Source organism: Camelus bactrianus, chromosome 28, assembly GCF_048773025.1.
Source record: "Camelus bactrianus isolate YW-2024 breed Bactrian camel chromosome 28, ASM4877302v1, whole genome shotgun sequence".
NCBI classification, from domain to species: Eukaryota; Metazoa; Chordata; class Mammalia; order Artiodactyla; family Camelidae; genus Camelus; species Camelus bactrianus.
This window is the reverse complement of record NC_133566.1, coordinates 14,130,291-14,156,674: the sequence shown is the minus strand read 5'-3', so window position 1 is coordinate 14,156,674 and position 26,384 is coordinate 14,130,291. Positions and strand designations below refer to the sequence as shown.

Below are 26,384 nucleotides of genomic sequence, written 5' to 3'. Positions count from 1 at the left end.
CCTTTCAAAACTTATGAGACTGCTACAGAAATGAAAGGAAAAGGGCAAAAGCAAATTCATACTTTCTTTTTGGTTGAAATTCCTGATAATGACATGCCTTTTTTTCTTTACCAAATTTTTGTGAAAATTGCCAAACTTTTGTGATTTGAAGAATAAGGCAGACACATCCGGTAGTGTTTATCTAGGGAGTCGTGGCTCCAAATTAAGTCTTCAGAGAATAGAAAAAAATGTCCAGGTTCCGTATCAATTGACTTTATCATATATTATGTCCTTCAAATACCCAGAGAAATTGGGGAAATTCTCGGAAGTATGTATGTACCTAATTAATTTAGTGGTACTGGTAACTCAGAAAGGACATTTAAATCGAGTTTCCTTGTGAGGTCACATTGCCCCTTTAATCTTAATAAGGGCTTAATTTCATTATTTATTAGTCATTTTGGAGATTTTGCCCTGCAAATTCCATAAACAATTCTAGCTCCTACACACTAGAAATTGTGATAACCTCAAACCTTAATAATCTGATTAATGAACGGCACACCTCCAGCTGTGAGAATACTAATTAGTGAAATACAGGTTAAAAGACATGTCCTATGTGTGAGGATTAATGATGTCTTTGCAGTAGGCAGAATAAGGGCTCCCCCGAAGATGTCTGTATCTTAATTCCCAGACCCTGTGAATTTGTTACCTCTCATGGCAAAAGGGACTTTGCAGATGTGATGAACTATTTTGAGATGGGAGATTATCCTGGATTATCCAGGTGGGCCCAGGAGAATCACAAGAGTGCTAGAAACTTCCATATTTTGCCTCTTCTATTTGCATAATTTTTCTTTATAATGAGTATGTAATTGTGTGTTGGTTGTATGTTAAAAGTCAAAACTTACTAGACTTATGTATAATTTAACTATAGCTTACACTTGATTTTTTTGTGTGCTTGTTCTTAGAAAATATGGAAATCTTTTTTTTAAAGTCTTAGAAAATATTTTAAGCTTTATAAAAGATAACCGAGAAATTATATACTTCATGTTCTCAATTCTAAGACACTGATTTTAAGATACACCATTAATTTAATAACAGCTTTTCAAGAAAAAACAAGACATACAATCACACAGAATGTATAAAATGATTGCAAGATGCATTTCAATTTCACGAGTGTTTTTAGAAAAAATGACGATGATAATATTCATCATATTTTGCAGGAAGTATGGAAGTAAGTAAGACTGCAAGCTGGATTTTCTCCCTCTGATGAATAGATATATGCTTGCAAATTGTTGAAAATCAGATCCACATGCCTCTGGCAGGAGTATTTACAGAGGAAAAACAATCAAGGGAAAACCCACTGTCTGCTAAAAATCTGTGTGTGAGTTAGGTATATTCACCCTATAAACAGCAAGGTCCTACTGTACAGCACAGGGAACTATATTCACTACCTTGTAATGGCCTATAGTGAAAAAGAATATGAAAAGGAATATATGTATGTGTATATATATATATATATATATATATATATATATATATATATATGACTGAAACATTATGCTATACACCAGTAATTGACACATTGTAAAATGACTATACTTCAATTAAAAAAATAAAAAAAATTTTTTAAAAGTATATTTATCCTGAGTGGTGGAGGATCTCACCTTATTTGGAAATGGAAATTTGCTTTGTTCCACTTTGCCAGGTGCTTGAACAGCAGAGAGTGGGGGAAGCCAGGTCATCTCCTAAAGGGAGGGGAAAACAAACAACACTGTAACGCTCAGAGTGCTTAAAGTCAGCAGCACATCAAGCGGTTGCACAAGCCGCCGTAATGAGGCACAGAAGGTGTAAGGAACGAACAAGAGCTGAATAAGAAACGAAAGGGATTTTTTTTTAAAAAGAATTAGAAACCCACTTTCATGATTTCTTTTCCTAATTTTACCAATTCTTGGTTCCATGGCTATCCCCGTCAGTCCTTTATACCTCACAAAGATCTACAAGGCCGTCCCATTTTCATTTCATTTAAGCTCCTAAGTAACAGGACAACCCCGTAGTAAACGAACTACGGAAAATGCTGTCCAAAGGGGACTGCTTCTCTTGGACTCGATTCCACCCAATTCACAGGGTCTTTCTGAAGGAAGGCACAAAGCGCTTTTAATAGGAAGCATCATTACTGGAGGGGTTATTTATTTTACTAGAAACTCCTATCAGTATGTTCCCAATAAGTCTCACACATCATTTTGGTCTTCATAAAAATGCCATTCATGGAGAAGTGAAAAAACAAATTACGTGTATGAAATAGAGAGAGCGCTGGCACTTTTATAACACAGAATTAAGAGCACAACTTCAGCTCAACATGCGGGGTGTCGTGTGCTTTCTGACATCACTCTCACTCAGCTGTGAGAGAGAGAGAGACAGCGGCCGAGATGGCTGTCCATTCCCGTCCAGGATTCTTCTCCAGCCCCTTCTCCTGGAAGGTATTTGCATTCACTATATGACTGTCGTAGGAAACTGAATCAATTCCTGATTACCAGGAAACTGACTTGGAATTTATAAATCGGTTCTGAACCCTATTTCTTGACCCCTTCCACTTCCAAACCCAACCTAACAGCAGTCAATGAGGGAAGATTTGGTTTTAAAAAAGTGTTTAATTTGTACCCTGTTTCTGGTGGTGATTTAACATGGAAGCAAATGGTAACATTTTTCATAACTGCTAAAATTTCACTTAGTTTGCCTCAGATTATTTTCTTCACAGGGAAGCAATGCGCTCTCATCGCTAGGACATCCATCCTGCATCACCGCATCCACTGCTCCCCCCACGCCACACCTCAACCATCCCTTCATCACTGCTTGGCTCTTCTTTCCCCCCTGCTCGGCTGTCCTTTACCCACTCCCTGGACCACAGGTAAGACAGGAAGAGAAAGATAATGCTTAAAGCCAATTACACCAAAGTCTAGGTTGCTACCTTCTGATCTTATAAACTCGCCTGCCACTGCTTTGATCTATCTGCCTTTCTTCCTTTCTGATTTTCTTGTCACTTAGGAATGAAGTCATCCCCTCTTCCCCAGCACTGAGAGGTCCTCAGTTTTGAGCCCAGGTCCTCACTGGTCCTACCTCCCTAAGCAGAGGTCTGGTTACCCGAGGGACATATTTCAGAGTATCTTCTTATTTCGCAGATAAACTTAACACACCAACTCTCTTTATAGTAAACACACTCACTTCTCTCTCAAAAGAAAGGAAAGATGGTTAAATGATAAAGGAACAGAATACTGCCTTTCATTAACCATCCAACTTGTTCTCTCTCCTCCATAGACCAGTTCTTCAGAAGGCCACGGGGCACGTGGACCAGTTCCCGTTTTCTTGTCTACTGAACAGCAAGACGGACCATGAGTCTTAAAAATCCACAGCTTCGAGGTGAGTAGAGCCTCACTCTGCAGACCCCTCGCCCCCTGCGTAGCTGCCCACTGGCTCTGAGGTCACCTGCCTCAGCCTGTCTCAGGACAAATGGCCAGAGGCTCATGGCGTCTGTTCACTATACATCGTGGCTCTTTGTTATCAAGAGAGAGAAGAGACAAGAATTGAATTTTCACCTGAAATCTAATCTTAGAGTTCAAAAATGCACAGTTATGAAGACCTGCAAAGTCTATTTAGTTTGCAAATAGATTAAACTAGAAAAAAAATGTAAACTCTATTTTACCTTTCCCATAAAATTCAGGGAAGAGAAAAAGAGCTCCCCGGTCTCTCTCCCTGGCTACTGCTTCCCCACTTCCATCTACCCGGGTCACCGCCACAGAAGTGTTTAATCTGAAATAGTCACCGTGCCACGCGACTTCCAGGGACCCCACTCCAAACATCCAGGCTGCCCTGTCAGATGGCGCCAACAAGGAACACTGCAGTGTCACTGTCTGTGACTTTCCTATACGTCCACCTCCAAGCCTGATGGCTCTCCTTCCTGTCCTGCCTGAGGTTTTCCTTTCCTGTTATTCCAGCTTCACTCACCAATTCGTTCTTCCTCACTCTGGCCTCGCTCCGAGTCAAGTCACTGACCAGAGCTGTCTCCATGCACCGCTCTCCCTTACCCACGATGTAGGCCACTTCTTTAACATTCACATGCTGCCTACCATTACCAGATTATAACATTTTTAGCCTCTACTAGATTATAACCTCTCTGAGGGAAGGGATCATGTCTTTTAAAAATATGTATTTAATTTATTTAAAAAATTTTTGGTGGGGGAAGATAATTAGATTTAGTTATCTTTTTATCTTAATGGAGGGACTGGGGATTGAACCCAGGACCTCATGCATGCTAACTAAGCATGCGCTCTACCACTGAGCTATAGCCTCCCCCAGGATTGTGTCTTACAACTCTCTTGCAAGCCCTCGAAGGCCTAGCACAATGGATGAAATAATGGGAATTCATTTAACCTCCCTGGGATTCTCTTTTTCCGCCTGTAAAATGATGGCGACCATAAATTCTGCTTGTCCTACCAAACACATACGACTATTGCCAGGATTGAGAGAGATTAAATTACTTCCCTCTCAGCGGTGTTTCCACATCCCCCGCCAGCTCAGAGGTCTGCTGTTGGGTGTCCACCTCCACAGGCCTGGCAAAGACCAGTTAACTCCAGGATTCTTTGTGCTTAGAAATTTACTCCTTTCAAAACAAAACGCTGGATGAATTCCGTCATTTGGGGATGGAAATGTAAAATGCCAGAGTCGATTTTTATGCGTGGCAGGGGCTGCTGCAGATCAGAGCGTGATTTTATTTTCAGTTTCCATATCAGAAGAATCACTCAGCATTTCAGTTCTTTCACATACATTATTCGTGTTGTGACACTCTTATCAGATAAACGCCACCAACAACAGAAGACGGTAATTTTTATTACGATGCGTACGTATCCTTTTAATGCTGGTAGCTAGCTGGAGTGCTGCATCTGGTGAGAGAAAAACACTCCTGCAGGCTTGTACCTCGAGGGCAGAGCCCCAGCCCCTGAGTAAGATTCGGTAGGAGAAATGCACTCCTTCCCTGATTGGACTAGAAAGTACCATCTAGCTGTCAACCCACCCCTGGACCGTCAACACAGAGTCCAAGTCAGACTTGATGCTTAGGCAGATATGGGCTCAAAACAAGGAGGTCACAGCCAAAACCTCCAAGGTGGCCCCCAACTTGACAAAAGCCCCAAAACATCCTCATTCTGTAACTACAGCAGAGGAACCTAGAGTTTGAAAACTAATAGTAAACACAGTGCATTCATATCCATTGATGGAGAGCTTTGGGAAAAACAGCAGCTACTGAAAAATACAAAGTATCTCTCTCAGTAAGATTTTTAAAAAATCTGTTTTTCTTAGTGGAACTTAGGCTGGTAAAACTGAAACATGCAAATAACCACTAGAAATCTGTACAAACAGGGTTACCAAAAATCATAACGAAATCTTGTTCCTTTACGCTGAAAAGCCAGGCATATGTCCAATCTGAGCTTAAACTGGCCTGAGAAGGGGACTCCCAGTTGCTGTGTGTGTGTTTTCTGGTCTCACACATCCCCCCTCCTCCCAGGGTGGGAGGATCTCTGATTGGAACACTAACTAATCTAATTCACTGCAACGCTGTAGCGTTTTAGTTCATTGCTGTCCCCTCCTCTCAGTGAGGGTCACCCCCAATGGATAAAATGTGCACCATGTGGGTAAAGATGAATAGAATCAATTCGAGAAGCAGCTTTCGATTCAGGTTTTTACAGGTGGGACAACACAGGCATCAGATAACACAGTGACCCCATGGGCTTATGGCAGGAAGGCAAGCACTGGGCACTAACAAATACAAAAATAAACCTTCAAACTGGAAAGGCAAGGGCGTCTTAAGACCTGGGCTGCACACTTGCTCCAGATCCACACGATTTCTGGTTCTCACAAAGCTGAGAATGGTGTCTGGTCCCTGCTTATTTCCTTCTTTTACTATTTTCCAGTTTTCTTTTTGGGGCAGAAAGATGGACGTGATCTCTTGGCTCTCTGTGTTACGTGCATCCCCATCCTATCTTTCTCCTTGGCACCTTTTGGAACAATGGACACCACGCATTTCCAAGATTCATTTAAAATGAAACATATTCAATGAATATGAATGAATTCAATAAACATAAAATGGATATGTTTAAAACATACTATCACTCCCATTCTTTAATTTGGGGACTGTTTCTAGAAGGGGACACTGTGTTAAAGTGTTAGAAACAGTAAGATCTACCCTGGGTTCTCAGAATTTAAAGGACATGATTTTGATGTTGAATGTACAGCTGCAGGAACTTGATGACTCTTGTTAAACCCGGGTGACAACATCACCCCTGAGTTCCTGCTGCAACACACAGGCACCTGCTAGTTTCCTGCACTCTTACAAACCCTCCTGATGAGAAGCACTCGCTGGTCTGATTTTAAATTTTAAAAGATGCTTTAAAGAAAAGACTAAAGCATTTGAGGGGCATTAAGAGGACTTCCCAAATTCTGGATCTTGGGCTGGTATTTTCCTGTATCATTTCTGAGAATAAATCACATTAAGTCTAGATTTACAAGAAGTGAGCCAAATTTTTGACCAACTCACGAGAAAGTTCGTGTTATTAATTGTGCCACTGTCACAATATTTCTGAGCTACGTAACACCTTTCAGTGGTAGCGTGAGCACTCAGAAATTAGCCTGGTAAAGACATATAGACTATAATTAATCTTTGAAACTAGCTGTAGTTTGCAATCATCAAATTATTCCTTCACAGGCATCTAAGGGGAAAGAGGACGTGAAATGGGACAGAGAGGAGGACTGAGGAGGCCAGAGGCAGAGGAGGGGGACAATCACATTCTTGACCATGTTTTCCACTTAGTATGTTTCTGAATTGCTTTCCACAGACAGACCATCCCGAAATGTGCACTTGACAAAATCCGTGTCTCAAGTACGGAGCAGCAGAACGGTGGAACACAAGAGGCTTGGAGCTGGTGTTTCATGATGGTCAACCTCGTCTCATCCTGGCCCTGCCAGGAACCAGCAGAACGACCTTGGCCAAGTTTCCTTTCTGGATGATTAGTGTTCTCACCTGTAAACTGGCATGAATAACCCTCCCCTGCAGGATGGCTGAACGGGTTGGTGAGAAATAAACAAAGGACCCTGCATAGAGGCTGACATGGAGCAGGCGCTCCGCAGAAGGTGATTACTGCTATGTCATCACCTTTATAATTAGTGCCGCAGCTCTCGGCGTGGACCTTTGCGAAGGGAGGGGATGAATATAGAAGACATTTATGCATTTGTTTTTAATCTATTTCACTCAGTTAATTTCTTAATATTTAACTGGTTAATTATTCATAGTCAAATAGGAGGCGTAATGCAAGTGTGCTTATTAAACAATAATTTGCTTCCCTAAAGCCCTTTGCACTAAAGCGCCATGAGCACAGGGGAAGGGGTGCTCTCTCGGCGCCTGCTGATTTTCCTAAAAGGGATCATTACTAGCAAGCAGGACGCTTCCTTTTTCCAAGAGCTGGTTTTGGGTTCCGAAGACTTCAGTTGCTTTGCCTTTGTGCCAGCAGACTCCTGAGGCAACAGTGAGGGCAGTCTACCTGCTACGCTGGCTGGAGAGCTGGTCTCAGAAGAGCTGAAGGAGACAACGGGAAATGGGACACAGAGGAGGAAAGCTACTGGGTGACGGTGGCAGGAGTCAGCACCCAGGCAAGGCGGGCCAGCCTGGCCTAGAAAACCCAGAAAGCCCCTGGGGCTGAGATCAAAGTCCCTGGTGTGGTAGGACTTCTGGTTCATCAGAGGGAAGGCGAGTCCTAGGTGCAGTGCGGCTATGAGCCCAGCCCTGCTGAGGCACACGCCTCTCCCTCAAGCCAGTTCCCAGCTAAGTTCCTTCCAGAGACCAGGCTTCTATTAGCTTTACCCGAATACTTCATATCTCAGTTTGAGAGGTGATTTGTAAATCACTGAATGGCATCGCCCCAGTCCAGCCAGATGTCTCCCAGTCTTAAGGATGAATGTGAAAGGGAGGATGACTTTATAAGAGACAGGGAATGTCTACCCAAGTTCTCCAGACATGGACCGCCAAACACAGAGGCTGGAGGAAAGGTGGTTAGCCCTGGAGAATTTTTATTTTAACCATGAGGTCGAAGTATCTTTCAAAAGGAGAAGCGAAAGATTAAAATGTACCCCCTCACCAAAAAAAAAAAAAAAAAAAAAAAAAAAAAAAATAGCTCACAGGTCTTCAAGAAAAGAAAAGTTAGGGTCAAAATAAAAACAGGATGACAACTACTCTTATTAGAAGAAAAAGTGACAAAAAAGACTGAGGTTAGCCTGATTAAGAGCTTAATCCCCAGGAAAAGATACTCAGTGAGAACGAAGAAATAAAGGTAAAAGAGGAAGGCACCAAGTTAAGGATGTTTGAAGAAGATCCTGAACTGAGTTGCTAAATGTGTCTTGAAATGGGGAAAGGAGGAAAGGAACTTCAGGAGATGAGGAAGCAAAGATGATCTTGCAGAAGTTTCCTGGGGGAGAAAGTGAGAAAAGGCAGGTTCAGAATACACAAGGGCAGGTGGACAATCTACAGATTTCAGACAGACGTTTCTCATCCTCGATCCTTGCAGACAATACAGAGCTCCATGTTTTGAGATGGAGGTCTCCGATCACACTGAATAGTCTATGACTCAGTAAAGCCAGTCAGTTCGGTTTCTACCAGTGCATCCAAATGGGCATTCAACCAATTTCAGAACCGCGATGTGGCTGGTGCTCCGTTAGGTCCTGGGGATAGCACACAGAATGTAACAGACCTGGCCCCGCTCCTAGGAAACATGAGTCCTGGTGGGAGAGGCAAGCAATAAACTAGGAACAGAGAAACGTACATACAACAGGTCCGTACTCCTCATGGTTGCTGCATTGGTCTGAAGTGTCTAATTAATGTTTTGGCAAAAGAAAAAAGAAGCATGAGGGGGTCCTGGTTGCTGCATCAGACATCTGAGGGGCTGCCTTGTGGAAAAAAACGTTACATGTGGCTTTATGGCGACAGGGAGCACAGTTAGAGTCAAAACAACGGGAGAGAGTTTGGTTTTCGTAAACTTCCTAACAGTTTATGTCCTTAAATATTCCAGAGGTGCTTTGTGCTAATGAGCACTGTTTTAGGAGTTGGGGATACAGGTGCAAATAAGGTCACTGTCCTCACGGAGGGCACCTTCTGGCAAAAATGAGACGTATACACCATACATTGTAACATGACGTAACAAAATGCAGTGCAACGTAGCATAACGTAATGTGATACAATCACCAGACACAAAAGCTATTCCACAGGAAGCCAGCTGTCTTAAAACAGTGAGCTGCTCATCTTGGAAGCGTTCAGATCATAAATAGAGTGAGGGAATCCCAAGTCTGAAGCATCTACTCCCTTCTGACTTGTGTGGGACCACATGGGCCGCTTGGGGCAACCCTACCCTCTCCATTTGTCTCTAATTCCTGACTCAGTGAAGTCCTTAACGGACCACGTGATCACAGACGGGGGATATGTGATTTCATTTTAATTTTTAATTTAACTGCAAAAGTATCTTCGCTGCATCTTTCTGGCTTACATAAATAATATATGCTTTTTGTTAAAAAGTTAAACATTGTAAAAATACAAAATGCAGGCAAAAGAAAGCCACCCAGGATCCTAACACCTACAGATAATGCCCACAGTGGACAGTTTTAAGCACTGGCTACTCACCCAGGTTTTACAGACAATACACCACCATGGGGATTGCACGTGTGTTTTTAATGAGGTCACACTGGAGACCTAAATCTTTTTCATTTTTCATTTCTCCTTTCCCCCCAAAACATACAAATTTATCTTCTTTTTAAAGGCCACATAGACCATTCTGCTGCCTGGAAGAGCTATAGTCTATTCCATCAAGTGATGGAGAATTAGTGTGTTGCTCTTTTTTTCATTACTACAACCATGGAACCAATGGAAAAGAATCTGAAAAAGAATGTGCGTGTGTGTGTGCGCGCTCATATAACAGAATCACTATGCTGTACACCTGAAACTAATACAACATTGTAAATCAACTATGCTTCAATGAAAAAACACCATATGATCATCTCAATAGATGCAGAAAAAAAGATTTAACAAAAGTTAACATCCATTGATGATAAGAAAAAAACTCAATAACTTGGGCATAGAAGGAATTTACCACCACATAAAAAAGGCCAGATAGAAGTCCATGCTTAACATCATCGTCAGTGGTGAAAGGCTGAAAGCTTTCCCTCATGAACAACAAAAGCGTGCCTTCTCCAGCCCCATCTGTTCCACACGGTGCTAGAAGTCCTATCCAGGGCAATTAGGCTACAAAAAGAAAAAAAGAGGCACCAAATTGAAAAGGAAAATAATAAAATGATCTCTGTTTGCAGATGATACAATATCCAGTGGGTGTGCGGCAGCTTATCAGGTTGATGTAATCTTCTGAAACTGTATTATTGTGATGGCCGCACAAATCTACAAATGTCCTACATAGCACTGACTTGTACACTTGAAGCGGGTTCTTTTTTGATGTGTAAATTATGCCTGAATATCGTTGTAAAAAGGGAGAGCGAGAGAGCGCTCCACTGTCTGCAGATAATGAGTGGCAGAATGGAACTGAGACGGTAAAGACCCTTTGGGTTTAGGGAAGGAGCAGCAAGTTTCTGATGAAGGGTGACTGAACGGACGAGGTGTGAGGAGGTAATGGGGCTGCTGTTTAAGGATCCTGCTAGAACATTCATTCTCATCATTTGTCGTCGCTCTCAGGCAGGTGAGCCTTTCATTCCAGCAGCGCTGGGACAGCTCAAGATGATCATGAAATTCCTCTTTGGGAACTGTTCTACTTCACTGTCTTCTGAATTCCTGGGGAGGGCGGGGTGTGGGATGAGGGGTGGGGAGTTTCAGTGTGAAGAGGGTAGATCTGAATTCAGAGAGAGTCAAAAGTCACTCAGAGTCAAGCCTCAAGAAAGTGACTTAGTAAGCAAAGGAGTGCTGTTTTGGGTCCAAAGCCATATTGGTCCCTCAGTGCTCACCCTCCGTGTTGTCCACAAGAAAGCAGTTCTAGACATTGCTAGAATGAGTACTTAGTGTCTCAAAATAACTTTCTGAAGGACAGTGAGTGACATCTTTGAATGCATTAAAAATATCTCAAACATGAATATTTCTTTTAAAAATGAACCTAGCAACTAAGCACACAGTAGGAACTAAATCAACACCGAGTGACCTAGTCTTTTTTTTAAATTGAAGTATAGTCAGTTACAATGTGTCAATTTATGGTCCCAGTCATACATATATTAATTTTCATATTCCTTTTCATTAAAGGTTATCACAAAATATTGAATATAGTTCCCTGTGCTATACAGAAGAAATTTTTTTGTTTGTTTTTAATCTGAGTGACCTAGTCTTATTTTCAGTTGTGGCAGAATACTAGTTTAGCTCCGGGCAAATACGAACTTTGAAATAAATATGATGCTTAAAAAATACCAAGCATTGATAGCAGAACAATAAAACACTGCAACAGTAGGAGACACATGAAAATGCATAACAAACCTCTCAGGAGGAAGGAGAGTGTGGGGAACTTTTAAATTACAATTCTCAGAGGGGTTTCAAATAACACAAGGGAAAAAGGAATGTACTAGATGTTTCTGGAGTGCCTTATAATTGTGTCTTCTTGGCTCCCAACAAAGAATCAACCTCAGAGTCAGGATTATTTTGGAAAAATTTCAAGAAATTAAAACAAAAGTAAAAAAAAAAAAAAAGAATAGAGGTCAGTTTGTTTACCTAGTACAGACAGATGGTTGTATTTATGTAGTCAGAGGAGTAACGCAGAGAGACTTTCCAAAGTTCCATGAAGCACATTTGCCAAGAAAATGCTTCAGGTTGGCAGAAGGTAGAAACCCTGTATTGGGTAAATATTTAGCAACATTGACGAATTTTTAACACTAATATCTCATTTGCAGCGGAATATGCTGGATGGTCTGAAATCTCTCTCTCCATTTTGTTTTATAAAGTGATGCTACAAATCAAAACATAATCACCTGTCGAGCACGAATCCTGCACCTGTGAAAATATATTTCAAACAAGCCAGCTTTCTAATTACAATGGAGAGGAACTGGTACAGGGAAGGGAGCTCTCTCCCCATTGCTATAGTGGGCTCCAGGCTCTCAGACGAAGGGCTGTTGGTACAACCATCAGGAAATCCACCGAAATCATCTCTTATTACTCCTGTCTGCACAGCCAATAGCTCGGTCAGAAGCCCACAGGCAGACTCCGGCCAGAACTGGGGAGGGCTCAGCTCTGAAGCTGCGACAGTAGCCCCGCTGCAGGTAGAAACCCGATCACCTAGAGATTCACAATCACCATGTCCAGGAGTTGAGGGAGAGCGGGCTTGGATGGGGCACTGGGCCGATCGTGTCGTGGGGGCACAGGGAATAGAAATCCTGGACTCTGCTGTAAGGGAGCTTCCAGTGCAGCCGGGAAGACAGAACTCCACACACATGCATAGACTCAGCGGAGCGGTCCCTCGGGCGTGGGTGGGGAACTCTACATGTGAGGACAGGCAGTGATGCAGGGCTCACTGTGAGCTGGCATGGTCAGGGCTGCATGAATGATCTAGCATCCAGAAATTATGACAAAAGGTGAGATTCGGGTGACCCCAGGCACAGGCTGGTGGGACAGTCTGAGCCAGGGCCAGGACTGAGTAGAGAGCCAAGGAGAGAAATGAGCTCTGAAACGCCACATTGAGATGTGGAGGGTAAAGGTGGGCACTGGGTGGCAGTGGCGGTTTGGACAGGAAGGGTCACGCATGCCAGGTGCTGCTTTAGGCAAAGTGACGTGGCAACAGTGTGCCAGACAGTTTGGATGAGGGAGGGACAATGGAAAATAAGGTGACCTTCTGGGAAGAAAAAGCTTTCTTGAATTGGTGAGAAATACAATCACAATTGGCTAGGAACAAGGAGGTGGGAGGCTGTAGGAAAAATCAGACGTTTCAGCATCAGATTTAGGAATTGTTTTAAAAAAATTTTTTAAACGGAGGTGCTGGGAGATTGAACCTACAACCTTGTGCATGCTAAGCCTGCACTCTACCACTGATCTACACCCTCCTCCCAGGAATTGCTTTTAGAGACAGTCTGCAGGGCCAGCATCTGATCTCAGAAGTGGTTTCTTGGAAGGCAGTTTAAAGAGCATGCCTTGCCCCAGGCTCGGAAGGATGACTGTGATGGAGAAGCCATCCCCCTGCCCCCCCACCCCCGCCAGCTCCTGGATCCCAGTCCAGCCCTGCCCTGGGAACCACCAGGATGCGGCAAGCTCCCTTCACTCTCCTGGATTCTCCTTTCACTACCGCAGAGAGGAGTGGACCTGGTCAGAGTGCACGTGAGTTAAACAAACAAAACTGGTTATCAACCCGCCTGATTTATTCATAAGACTGCACTTAGGGGCTTAATACAGTCTTTGCCTGGCTTCTGACCACACAAAAGAACTATAAACTACAGTCCTTTCCCTCAAGAGAACCACAGATAAGCTGGAGACACAATGAACACACTTTAGTCAGTAAGCATCACAAACTGGCACGCAACTGAGGGCCACATTATGTATTTCAATTTAGATCACAGGGGCTAAAGGAATTGAGAGACATTTAGAACCAGTGACCAAATTATTTCAAAAAGCATAACAGCTTGAAAATGAGCAGAACAGCCTTGTTTAAAGGACTCTTGCTCTCCCTTTACTGAGGATAAGACTTTCAAACAGAGGAAGAAGAGTATTTTGTGAGGGCATCTCTGTGTGTACCCTACGTGTGTGTGTCCCCTGCCACGCACACATATAAATATAGAAAGAAGGAGCTTAGAAAAGTCATCTCCATTTAAGTGGTCCCTCCTCAGACATTTCAGTACAAGAAACCTTTTGGAAGTCAACATTTTTGTAGATTTGTAGTTTTTAGGATATGTTGACTATGAAATGACTAAAAAAATTATACTAAATTCAGTATCAACTTTAAATGAACACACCACATTGGATAATCAGGACAAAATGGCATTTTAAAAAGCATAGCTCTTCCTTAGGGATTATCTTATGTTCAGAGGTGAGAAAAAGACACTCTGAGGAAAATTCTATTGGACTCTCACTGATGAACGGTGAGATAGATTATGGACTCGGTCAGTGGACCTTCAGACATTCAGCAGCGATGATGTTAAGCCCTTAAGTCAATCTCAATTCTAATGGCTATAGAAAAACATGTTGATTCATGACTCCTAGAACCTGAAATTTAGATAGGTTTTGGGGAAAGAAAAAAATAATGTGGCTTTAAGACTAAATTGACCACATACGTTAGGGTAATAGGCACGTACCACAGAACTTCACTGTATTTCCTATATGAAAGCTTTTTTTGTTATTTTTTATCTAAACTGTCTACCTTCAAAATTAAAAGGAAGAAAAGAGCAGGAAAGGAAAGACACTTGGGGTTTGTGTGTCTGAACTGTGTATGGACTTGGGAGTCACCCACCATGGAGAACTTGGCCACTTTCCAATAAAGTAGGCACGACCATTGTGTTTTTCTGACACCTGGGAGCCTAAAACCAGCCTTATGTTATTTTTACTAGGAACCCCAAAAAACTTTCTGAAAATTGAGGTGAAATTCACATAATATAATATTCACCATTTTAACATGCATAATTCAGTGGGTTTTAGGTTAGTTACTCACAAAATTAATTCTTCCAATCTATGAACACAAGATGCCTTTATATTTATTTGGCCTTGTATTTCTTTCAATATTGTTTTCTAGTTTTCAGTATACAGACATTGCACTTCCTTGGTTAACTTTATTCCTAAGTATTTTATTCCTTTGATGCTGTTGCAAGTGGACTTTTTTTTTTCTTAATTTCATTTTCAGATGGTCCATTGCTAGTATAGAGAAATACTTATTTTTGTATATTGATCTTGTATCCAGCAACGCTGTTAGTCGTTTATTAGTTATAACAGTTGTGTGTGTGTGTGTGTGTGTGTGTGCGCGCGCGCGTGCGTGAGGGGGTTTCTCTAGGTCTTTCTACATAGAAGTTAAAACAGTGAATAGAGACAATTTTACTAATTCCTTTTCAATCTGGGTGCATTTAACTTTCTTTTTTCTTCCCTTATTCCCTAGATAGTGCTTCCAGCACAATGTTGAACAGGAGCTGTGAGAGCAGACGTTCTTGTCTAGCTCCTGACCTCAGGGGAAAGTTTCCAGTCTCTCACTGTTAAACATGATGTAGCTACAGGTTTCCCACAGATATCCTTCTACAGGTTGAAGACGTTCACGTCTATTCCAAGTCTGTTCAGTGTCTTTTTTATCATGAAAGGATGTTGGGTTTTGTCTGATGCTTTATTTTTATATCTGCTGGGATGATCATATTTCTTATCATTTATTCTATAGTTGTGGTATATATCACATTACTCGACTTTCATATGTTGAATCCGTTTTGAGTCTTTAAACGATAACTTTTAAAACACCAGGAAGATGATCATTATGCTTCTACCTTCATTTACCAGTGTAGTAATAACACCTTTTCAGGGAATTTTGACAAACAAAAAACCCTGGGAGAGTGACCACACAGTTACGATTATTAATCATTTTACAAGGGAAGAAACTGAAGCTTAGAAATGTGCCCAAGGATCCAACAAAGGCAGATGGTGGAGCCAGGTCCAGGGTTCAGATCTTCTCATTTCCAGTCTGTATATACTCAGCCACACTTAAATAGAAGGTTTCTTTCAGTTATAGTGAAAAGATAGCCACAGCATTGTTATAAGAAGAGATAAGGAGCCCATCTCATTATACCTAGAATCCCAACCCATGAAGGCCCACTGAAGCCACTGAAGCATTTAATGGCCACCTCTCAACATCCCTTTCCATGGATCATCCTATCACTATGGAAACAGCAGGATTTATCTCCCATCTCCAGACACTCTCCCTTGACCTCACAGCACACTTGACCAACTATCCCTTTATAGCAAAGCCCCTTGGAAGAGGGATCTCTGCTCTCTGTCTCAACTGTCTCTCCTTACTCTCCCAATTCCAGTCACACTGAGCTGACACAGCCCCAGTATTCCGATGCTGATTCTCAGTCTCCATCTTACTGGACCTCTCAGCATCCTTTGTTTCAGTTGAGAATTCTCTCCTTCATGAATCGTGCTGCACTTGGCCACTGAACCACCTTCTCTTAGTCCCCCTTCTTTCTCAACAGTCACTCCTGCCTGGTTTCCTCTGCAAGAGGATTGTGTGATCCGGGGCTCAGCCCTCAGTCACTACTCTTCTCCAAACACACTTAAGTTTCAGGTGATCTGATACCCTACATCTTTACCCATAATTCCAAATTTGTGTATCTAACTGTTTCCTATTTGCCTCCACTATGACATCTGAACAGTACCCCAAACTTAATATATTTAAAACTGAGCTCTTAGTTTCCACCTCAGACCTTCTTTTTCCAGAGTCTTCCCCATCTTAGTCAATGGTAACTTCATTCTTCCACTTGCTCAGATGGAAACCCTGGAGTCATCCTGACTCTTCTTTCTCGCACAGTGAACAGTCTGTTAGCAAATCTGGTCAAGCTCAACCTTCAAAATGTATCCTGAATCCTATCACTGATAACCTCTACTGCTCCCATCCCGGCACAAGCTGCTGTCCTTTATCATTTGACTTTGACCAAGGTCTCTTGCTTCCACCCTGGCCCCTGACAAGTCTCTTCTCTACACAGCCAGAGTGATCTAGATGAACGTGGTAACCTCTACACTAAGGAAACAGGTCAGAGTGATTTTTTAAAACACAAAGCCAATCACATTACTCCTTTGCTAAAATGGCTCCCTGTCTGATGGGGAATAAAACCCAAGGTCCTTGCAATAGCCTATAAGGTCCCATATGATCTGGCCTCTGGTTCCCTCTAGAACTCAACTCCTATTAACCTCCTCCTACTCTACTTTGGCTACAATGACCTCCTTGCTGTTTCTCCAAGCAGGCTCCTGCCTCAGGACCTTTGTACTTGCTGTTCCCTTAGCCTGTCTGCTCCACTCCATGACAGCAACACTGCTCAATGCCTCATCACTTAGGTCTCTGCTCAACTGTCACTTCAATAGAGAAGCCTTCCTGCCCTCCCTGTCTTAATAACACTTGCCCAGGCAGTCTCTGTCCTTCACGCTGCCTTATATTCCTTCTTAGCACTACAGCCACTCAATATTTATACATTTACCAGTTCATTTGTTTCTTGTTTCCCTCCACGAATACATAAACTACAGGAGAGCAGAGAACTTTCTCTGTTTGAGATAGAGTTCATTGCTCTGTCACGGAGCTTGGGTTGGTAAACAACAGCCTCCAGATCAAGCTGGCCTGTCACCTGTTTTTGTAAATAAAGTTTTATTGAGACACCGCTAGAGCGCATTCATTCACTGTGGTTCTCTCTGGCTGCCTTTGTCCGACAAATGCAGAACTAAGTAGCTGCAACACAGATTGTATGACCCACAAAGCCTAAAATATTTGCCACCTGGCCCTTTATTGAAAACGTTTGCTGACTCCTGTTTTGAGGCCTGGAAGACCAGGCTGGCATACGGTGGAGGCACTGAACACACTTGTTCAGTGAAGGAATGAAAGGGAAAAAGAAAGAAGCAAAGAAGTGGGGTTAAGAAATACAGCAAAAGGGCTTTTGTGTTTGTTACCAGATGAACCAAGTATAGCAGAATAGAGTGATTCGAACTTAATAAAATCCAAATATATGTAACGAATATTTTATATTCTGTTTTCTGTACATTGGAAATATGATGTGTTTTCTTTGATGTGAGGAGAGAGAAATGCTGAGATGGATACTGCCAGCCGACGGGACATTTCAGCTCCTGCAGAACTTTATTATCTGGGAGACTTCACTCCAAATAAACAGACATGCACACACAGAAAACTATTGCTTCAGAAACCCAAAAGGCAAGTTTTTTTTCCTTTTTCTTCTTTAAATTATTCTGGCAAGTGTTTTGATTTTCCATTTCCCCTTGGGCATGAAGACAGTCTTTGGGATTTAGGGTCCTCACATTGTAATAATTGTAGACAGAGTGCACTTGAAAGGCTTAATGTAGACATTACCAAAAGCCCTGTAGCCCAAACATCTGTAAATGCTGGTGAACATTATAAAATAAAGAAACACGATTCCAGGTCTATGATGTTATTTTTTTTTTAAAGGCTCTAATGTGCGTGTGAGAGAGAGAGAGAGACAGAGAGAAAGGAACACAACCCAAAAAAGATAGGTCACGTTAGAATTTTAAAAGGCAGTATGATGTCCCCACTGAATACTTAGGGGACATCCTGCCTAAGCCATGACCTTTGTTGTCACCATAGGATGAGGGGCCCACACTGACCCTGCAAAGGTTTTCTGAGGGAATCCATTTGAAACTGCTTCTGAAACTTTTTAAACCTTCACCTGCAATGCTGACTCTCAAGAGATCCAGCATGAAATGTATTCATCAATTCCTGCTGAGCTTTGTTTTTGGTGTAAAATCCAAGGCCTGATTCTGCCTCTCCTGATGTCTGACCACTCTAACTGGTAGTTAGGTTTGTGGACAAATACTCCTGCCCCAGTATGCATGTGTGTGTGCCCCCGTGGGCACACACACACACACGCACAGATACACACAGACACACCTCTCATGGTGAATTCAGACACAAGGCTTCTGAAGGTAAAATTAGTGCTCCAAAACCTGATAAGAATACTCAAAATATTTTAAACTAATGCCTTCTAGACATCTAGAACCAAAAAAGACACAAATGCTTAGTTTGGCCCACATGTGCGCAGAGGGTCTGTTTTCTTAAGCTTGAATACTTTCCAGACAAATCATTTTCAACACCCAAAGCCTGTTTTGCTTTGCTGGTTCAGACAAGTGTTTCAGGGGGTTACATAGGGAACAGAGACAGTGAATGGCAGCTTGGAACCTCGAGCCCAGGTTGGCCTTCTCTTTTCTTGGCATCTCTTTTGCAGAAGACAGAGGTGGATAAAATCCATCACTCACAGGAGGAACACAGACAATGAGCCAAGATTTAAATGAGAAAACTTCACTATTTACCCAACTTCAAGACGGCAGGAAAGCTTTTGCTCGGCCTCAGACCATGCATTTACAACCCCGACCTCCTAAATATTCTTAATATTTTCCTCCTAACTAGGGGGTGGGGTGGGAATTCCCTCAGTCTTGGCCCCAGCCGTAGAGACCCCCAAAAGCTGGTGCACCCCACTTCCTTCTCTGAGTCTGGGTGCTCCAAGGGGCCTGGGTGTTGCCCGTGCCCGGGGACACCAGGGGAGGGTACAAATGGAAACTCTGCAGTTTTGTGCCAACCTGCCCTGAGAACCCACCCAATCTCAGGACGGGTAACTCAGGCCTCTGTTTCTCGAAGGCACTCGGGATCTACTGAGGAATGAGGTCATGTGACAGCGAGGATCAAACAACACAGGAGGATTCACGTCAACCCCATGCTGTCTTGAGGACCAGGTCCAGCTCGGTCACTGACAAAACGTGTGTTCTTTTCTCAACCGAAGCACACCTTTGTTCAAGTCATCTGCAGTAACAATTGTGTAGCCTGCCTGTCTTTCTAGAATCCAGGCACACGTTAGGATGTGGAGGCTGTCTTCTGCAGAAACTTCCAGAAAAGGAAAGAATGGTCAAGGGAGCCCTGAGATGTAAAACCAACCACTATTCTAAGATATTCTATTCGTGCTCTGATAGGACAAGACGGGACCCTCGCGGAGTGGGACCGCTATTTGGGAGGGTCTTCCGTGTCTGATTGGAGCAGCCAACTCACACTCTTTTGAGCATCTGCTCTGTGCTGAGCACGGACATTGAGCTTCATCAAGCACACTCCACCCACTGCAAGGACCTTCAGAAGCTGCATTCCCTCCAATCTTTTTGGATGCGCCCAGGCGCTCCCCGATAGCACCAAAGAAAACACCAGGAAACCTCCTCAGATGCCTGGCTGAGAAGCATGGACTCACCTCACCAGCTTCTCTGGCCTGAATGATTAGCAAAGGGATTTATTTAAGCCTCAGCTCCCCTCGGGGAACTGGAACCAGTCCAGAGATTCTGGAGTCAGTGTCTGTTGATCAGAACCAGGCGTACGCAGCCCGAGTTCCCAGGGCGCTGGGGGTCTCCCTCTGACACCTTCCTTCCTGGAAACAAGACAAGACTTCCTCTGGGTGCTGCTCCAGGTCTGCGGCCTGGGGGCACTGTCTAGGCTCAGTGTGTGTGTGTGTGTGTGTGTGTGTGTGTGTGTGTGTGTGTGTGTGTGTGTCTGTATGTGTCTATCAGTGCAGTAATACCCCATCAAGCCTCTGCAGGCTCCAAGTCTGATAGGCGCAGGGGTCACCCAGACGACCATGGCCCACATCACAGAACAGTGATGACAGACGCAAGGCCTGGGACTTTCATCCCAACAGGAGCCAGGAAAGGACCTGAGCAAAGGATTGATGGAGGCAATGGGCTGGGCTGGCAAACAGAGCTGCACGTCCTAGGAAATTCTGTCCGTGACATTACACACAAGTAGGGTATTAGGAGAGCAGAAAGCTTTGCGCAGTCTTAAGCTATTCTGTTTCTCAACTTTAAAATCTTAGGCTGTCGGCATGTGGGGAACAGGCTCTACATGGCATTAAACACGAGAGCAATTTTCTTCTATTGAATAATGTGCACTTCAATCCTCTTAGTCAATTTTTTTAGTTCAGGATCTAAACTAAGAATATACCAGTGCAATTGTACTGCCCTAAAATGTAGTCCATACTCTTTCAATTACCATTAGAGGCTGTTTCTGTCATGAGTACATCCTGAGTTATTAGAGTTTAAAAATTCATAATGACCCGATAAGACGGCTGTATTAGTTTTCCTCTTTGCAAATCTGTTCTCCATACGCTCTTCTGCAGGTTTCCCCAGTCCTTAAACTTTAGCTCTGAAACTGTCTCTTGAGATGATCCTAGATGCGGTATCTTAAGCTGTTTGTTTGTGTCTGGTTCAGTGTTTGTGCACAGAGGTGATGTTGGGACCCTCTGAGGTTTTCTTTACTTGATCCCCATTTACATTCCTGCTAGTGTCCTGGCAGCTGAGAGGACACACAGCTGGAAAGAAGCAGAATGAGTTAGAGGTACTGCAGGTCGGTCTGAATTGGTTTGTCTGTTCCTCCTCAAACTCTCGCTAAGTCATTCCAAGGCCTGATCTATGTAGGCCTGTATAATAGGAAAAGAATAAAACAGAGAAGAGAGACTTATAGTAATGGAGTCTAAGAGTAATGAAATTCTGTATCACCACACTCACATTAAGCAGCCATTCCTCTGGCTAAAATAGCACAGAGGTGGAGTCTACCCGCCTTTAAAAGGACAGCGCTGGTTCAAAAATTATATCCAGATCTCCAACAATTACCTGGAAAGGTTACAATAGCTAAAGATAGGAAGACTCGCTTAAAAAGAATAAAACTTTCCCCTGTCTCCTTACCCCTTTTCTCTCTTTACAACTGAATCTTATCAGAAGTTCTGTAAGGGCCATAAAAGGGGGGCATTTTATTTCACGTCGCGTTTCTGGTAGATACTCAAGCTAAAAGTTCTTTAAAAAGAAAAAAAAGGAAGTGAAAGGGCTCTCTGCTGTATCTTCTTCCCTTGAATATACAGAAGAGTTTAGGACTCTTCAGAAAACTTCCAACTATTTCTATGCACTTCAGAAATTCTGGGAGTTGTAGATAAACTTTTCAGTCGCTTGAGAAGTTATTTAAGAACTTGAGTTCACCTAGTGCAATGCACCTGTTTACACATTCTCTTCTCTGGATTCCACAGATAGTCATGGAGTTCCTGCTCTCTGAGTTTCACTGAGCGGGCCCACTGGTGTGTGACGCATCAGAACAGAGGGGTGAAGGGTTCTGGCTCTGTCATGAGACCACCGGAGGGGGCGTTCGCATCTTAGCTCTCCTGCTTTTGCTCTGGGCCCCTTGGAAAGTTATCTGACCTCTCAGGTCATTTCTCCACCTGTAAATGGGGACTGAAAAACGTACTTGACTCATGGGGCCAAAGGGAGGCTCCAATAAAGCCACCATCAGCACACTAGCTCCTTGTCTGTCCTTAAGCAGTCATGGTCACCGAAATTATTACTAAAAATTAAAGCAGTCATAAAGGGAAGGATGTAATATTGGCTATTCAGACAAAAAAGCAATGTTTCACCTTCTAAGTGACAAATATTAAAAGAAACGACGATTTCCCACATTCTATTTCTTGGTCCCGAGTGATTAAACACGGGAGCGTAACTCCGGAATGTGGTGAGGAGTCAGGCACTGAGTAAGTCTCTGATGCTGCCCGGAAGTCCGAGGGGGGAGAGCCAGTACATTGAACACATACTGGAAAAAAGCATTTGTGGTTTTTATGCCGTAGCACTATAAAGTCAGGTAGTAAAAACATAAACGATAACTCCAAGTTAATCCTTTTATGCCAACTCGCTGTGAAATATTTAGAGGATTCAGGCTGGCTCTAGTGATGGAGTCAACGTGCCATGGTACTTTGTCCTTTACCGCACTTTTAGCTCCAATGGCTGGATTCCCACCACGCCATCTGTCCCTGACGCTTGGTCTCATTAGCACGACTGTTTTTATTGATACGCACAGCAATGCTTCTCATACCATCTTAGCTAAGCATTATTTATTGTATCTGTATATACAACAATATTAACACAGTCAAGCACCGGGATCGGCCCTTCAGGGCATCATTAAAATCAGCCAGTGTTCAGCGAGAGATTTAATGATGGATTTAATAGTATTAAATGGGAAAAAATGCCCTTGGCCTTTACATTCTCATTTAAAAACATATAAAAGAGCAGTAATTCAGGCAGTTATACTTCTCTCAAAGATTTTGCTCTAAATCACAGATGGCGATGAGAGGCCGTGGCTGTGTGCCGGCTCGCACCCACTCACTCTGACCGGAGCCCAGAGCACCGCGCTGGGTCGTAATTAGCAAACTGCCTGCAAACCCAACTCTTTAAATCAGAGGCCAGTGAGTGCCAGGCTAAAGCACAGAAGATAGAAAGCGATCTAGGTATTTTCTGAAAATTGCCTTCTCTGGACACCTGCAACCTCTTCGGTTAAACTCATGCAGTGCACAGCAGTATATTTTGCTTTCTAAGAAAGTCTCAGGGTTTGGTTCTTCGCTTTGCAGGGCTTCGAGGCAACATGCTTCTCCTGACCGGCTCCTGCCTACCCTTCACCACCCTCCCCAGGCAGCTCACAAACTTGTATTTCGGAATCACATCACTCAGCCAACTAGTTATCAGTTCCCTGTGATGGCGAATCCTGGAGCGTTCTGATCAGAGGCTGCTGGTCTGAAAGTCTAAGCACTGCAGACCGTTAGTCTGGGTTTCAAATTTGGATGGAGGAGGATTTTATTTAGAGGATTGGCTCTGAATTTGCTTGGTTATGGACCAGATCTGTGATCTGGGGTTAGCTACTACTCTCTGAGTCCGTTCAGTCATCTGCAAGATGCCTTCTAGATTTGGGATGACACATCTCATAGTCAGAAAAAAGTTCTAGATAAAAAATTAGATAGCACCTATGAAATGCTCTGTATAAAGTTTGACATTCATAATTTTAGTAAGAAAATGTTGAGGATTTCAGGCCATTGGCACTAGACACCCTAGAAATCACGGAAGTGTGACCAGAATGACAATATGGCTGTCCTCTCTCGGAATTTCCATCAGGTCTCTCTGGATACCAGCTGGGAAACACAAGCAGTGGGTGGCAGCCTGCCTCCTCTTGCCTCCGGCATCAGGAAAGACTTTCCTTTCAGAAATGCTGCAAATCAGCCCTGGGAACGGGTCACGCGGGAGAAGCTGGGGAGGTGTTGCCCAAGGACTCAGGCTGCCTCCTGTAGTGACAGGGCTTGGGCCTGCCCACACTTCTGAAGGTCTTGTCAGGAAAAATAAACATCAGCGGCAGAAGCACAAGGTCTACAAATTAAAATGCAGCTACAAAATGATCCTCCCTGCATTTTCAAGCCAATTACAGCGTCATTTGACTAATTTCCACAATGAAAGGAATGTAGACCCCGTCAAAATTATGCATGAGTGGACACTGGGGATGATACCTAAAATTAGATTCCTGGGAGCAGCTCCTGCAAAAAATAAATGCAAAGCGATGGCTCATCAGAAAATACATACGTTCCCATGTGAAAATCTCCTGCCTGTGATGAATTCCTCCTACAAAATGACGACTCAAGCATTTACCAACCTGCTTTGGAAAATATTGCAAGCTAACGTTTCCTGCCCCAAAATGCGTAGACAACACAGAGAAAGGAAACATGACAGCAATGTCCAAATCTTGAACTGTCTGGAAAGCTGATACAGTAAATAAACTGCTACATGAACTGGCCGAACCACGACTAAGAACCAGGTGACTGTGGTAACAATGGTGTCCAACAGCAATACATGAAACAAAACTAACCATCTCTTAATAAGCATATCGCCGTAGGCTCGTCAACACCTAGACACAGTGGGCCTCGTGCTTTGGAATTTTTGAATGAAATGCACTAAACGGAATCCTCTGTGAGTGAATGAGAGAGCTAAGATTTGCTTCTCCCTGGTAAAGGCACTCTGAGAACTATTCAGGCATCTGAGGGTAAAGTGTTTCCTTTACTGAAGACTGTTTGCTTTTATAATTTCATTATCACTCTCCACTAAGTGGCTACCAAATTCAATAGTGGTTTTCAACCAGGGGCACGATCTGGGGGCATTTTTTTGGTTGTCACAATTGAGGGAGTGCTATAGACTTAAAGGAGGGAGAGGACAGGACGCAGTGCACAAGACAGGCACCCACAACAAAGAGTTAATTGGCCCCGAATGCCAACAGTGCCAAAGCTGAGAAACCCTGAGAAACATACCACGCAGCAATTCTACTCCTAGGTATTCACCCAAGATTAACGAAAACATGTGCCCACCAAGAACAGCCACGAATGAATCGACACAAACGAAGAGATACGTAAGGTGAGGTCCAGGAAATCCTGAGGATAATCTTCTACCCCCGTGGAGTTCAGGGTGCGCCACTGTCCCAGTGCATGGGTGAGCTCTTGTTCACCACCCTGGAGGCTCCCTGAACCCCATCCTTTGGGGGTTTTTATAGAGGCTTCATTACATAGGCATGATTGATAAAATCATTGGCCATTAATTAAACTTTTAGCTTCTTTCCCCTCCCTGGTGGTCAGGAGGTAGGGCTGAAAGTTCCAACCTTATAATCATGTGGTTAGTTCTCCTCCATCCTTCGGTTATTTAGGGGCTTCAGCAAAAATCACCTCATTAACATAAACTCAGGTCTATGATGAATAACAGAAGAAATCTTGATCTCTCTTATTATCCAGGAAATTCCAAGGGTTTTAGGAGTGTCATGCCAGGAACAGGGACAAGACTGAATGTATATTTCTTATTATAAGTCACAGTATCATGGTGGTCATTCATGGACTGGCCCAGAATGACAAAACAACTGAACTGCTCGAATGTGCATGTTCTGGCTGAGTTCCAACAAGGGAACGCTTTGTCTTCTTGTTTCAGCTCTAACACTATAAACAGTATCACAGTATATTCAGTGCTGTATTATTTGCATTTTTGTACTTTTTGTTGCTTTCACTGTTTATCGCCCCTGAGCATAGTGCTGAAGCGCTGTCTAGTGCTCCTAAGAAAAGTCCAGCACAAGGAAGCCGTGATGTGCCTCCCGGAGAAAATATGTGTGTGAGGTGAGCTTCACTCACACCTGGGTTAGCGTGTTGGCCATGAGTTCAAAGTTAGGGAATCAACAACATATACTAAGTAAGGTGCCTTTAAAGAGAAACACCACGAGAAAACAAAGTTACATATTGATGGGTTGATGAAAATGTTGTGACCAGAGAGGCTTGTGGGATCCTAACAACATTGTATTCCCCCGATTTTGTATTTGTGAATTCACTATTCATGGCAACTTGATAGAACATAAATACCATGAATAATGAGAACCGACTGTACATGTGGGTCCTCTACTAAACTTGACTACACTTACATTTCTATCTCAATGTCTGCTTCCCAATGCACTATAGTTTAGCCCCTCATTTATTTAGGTTTTCTTTAATTTCCCTTAGTAATTTTCTGTAACTTTCAGAGTATAATTCTTGTATGTATTTCGCTAAATTTATCAGCAAGCACTTTACAAATTTTGTTTGCATTGGTCATTACTAGTACAAAGAAACTGGTGAGAGTGTATATCCTTGTCTTATTCATTATCTCAGAAGGAAAGCATTTGTTCCTTTGTCGTTAAGTGTAATGTTTCTACGAGTGTTCTGAGAATGCCCTTTATCAAGCTGAAGAAGTTCTCTTATATCGCTACTTTGCTGAGAGTTAATATATATTCAATTTTGTTCAATGATTTTTTTTTGCATCT

At 43.0% G+C, this 26,384-nt stretch overlaps 1 protein-coding gene across 11 annotated transcripts in view; it reads right to left on the bottom strand.

Annotated features, from left to right (window-relative positions):
* AFF3 (ALF transcription elongation factor 3) overlaps window positions 1–26,384 on the bottom strand; it is a 484,945-nt gene that overhangs the window by 154,999 nt on the left and 303,562 nt on the right. For all 11 annotated transcript variants that reach the window (XR_012503019.1, XM_074354607.1, XM_074354598.1 and 8 more), the window contains one exon: window positions 1,641–1,721. Coding sequence is in view for 10 of the 11 variants with exons in the window: in XM_074354607.1 (XP_074210708.1) it covers window positions 1,641–1,721 (81 nt within the window). In the remaining variant the exon portion in view is untranslated. The remainder of the gene's footprint in view (window positions 1–1,640; window positions 1,722–26,384) is intronic.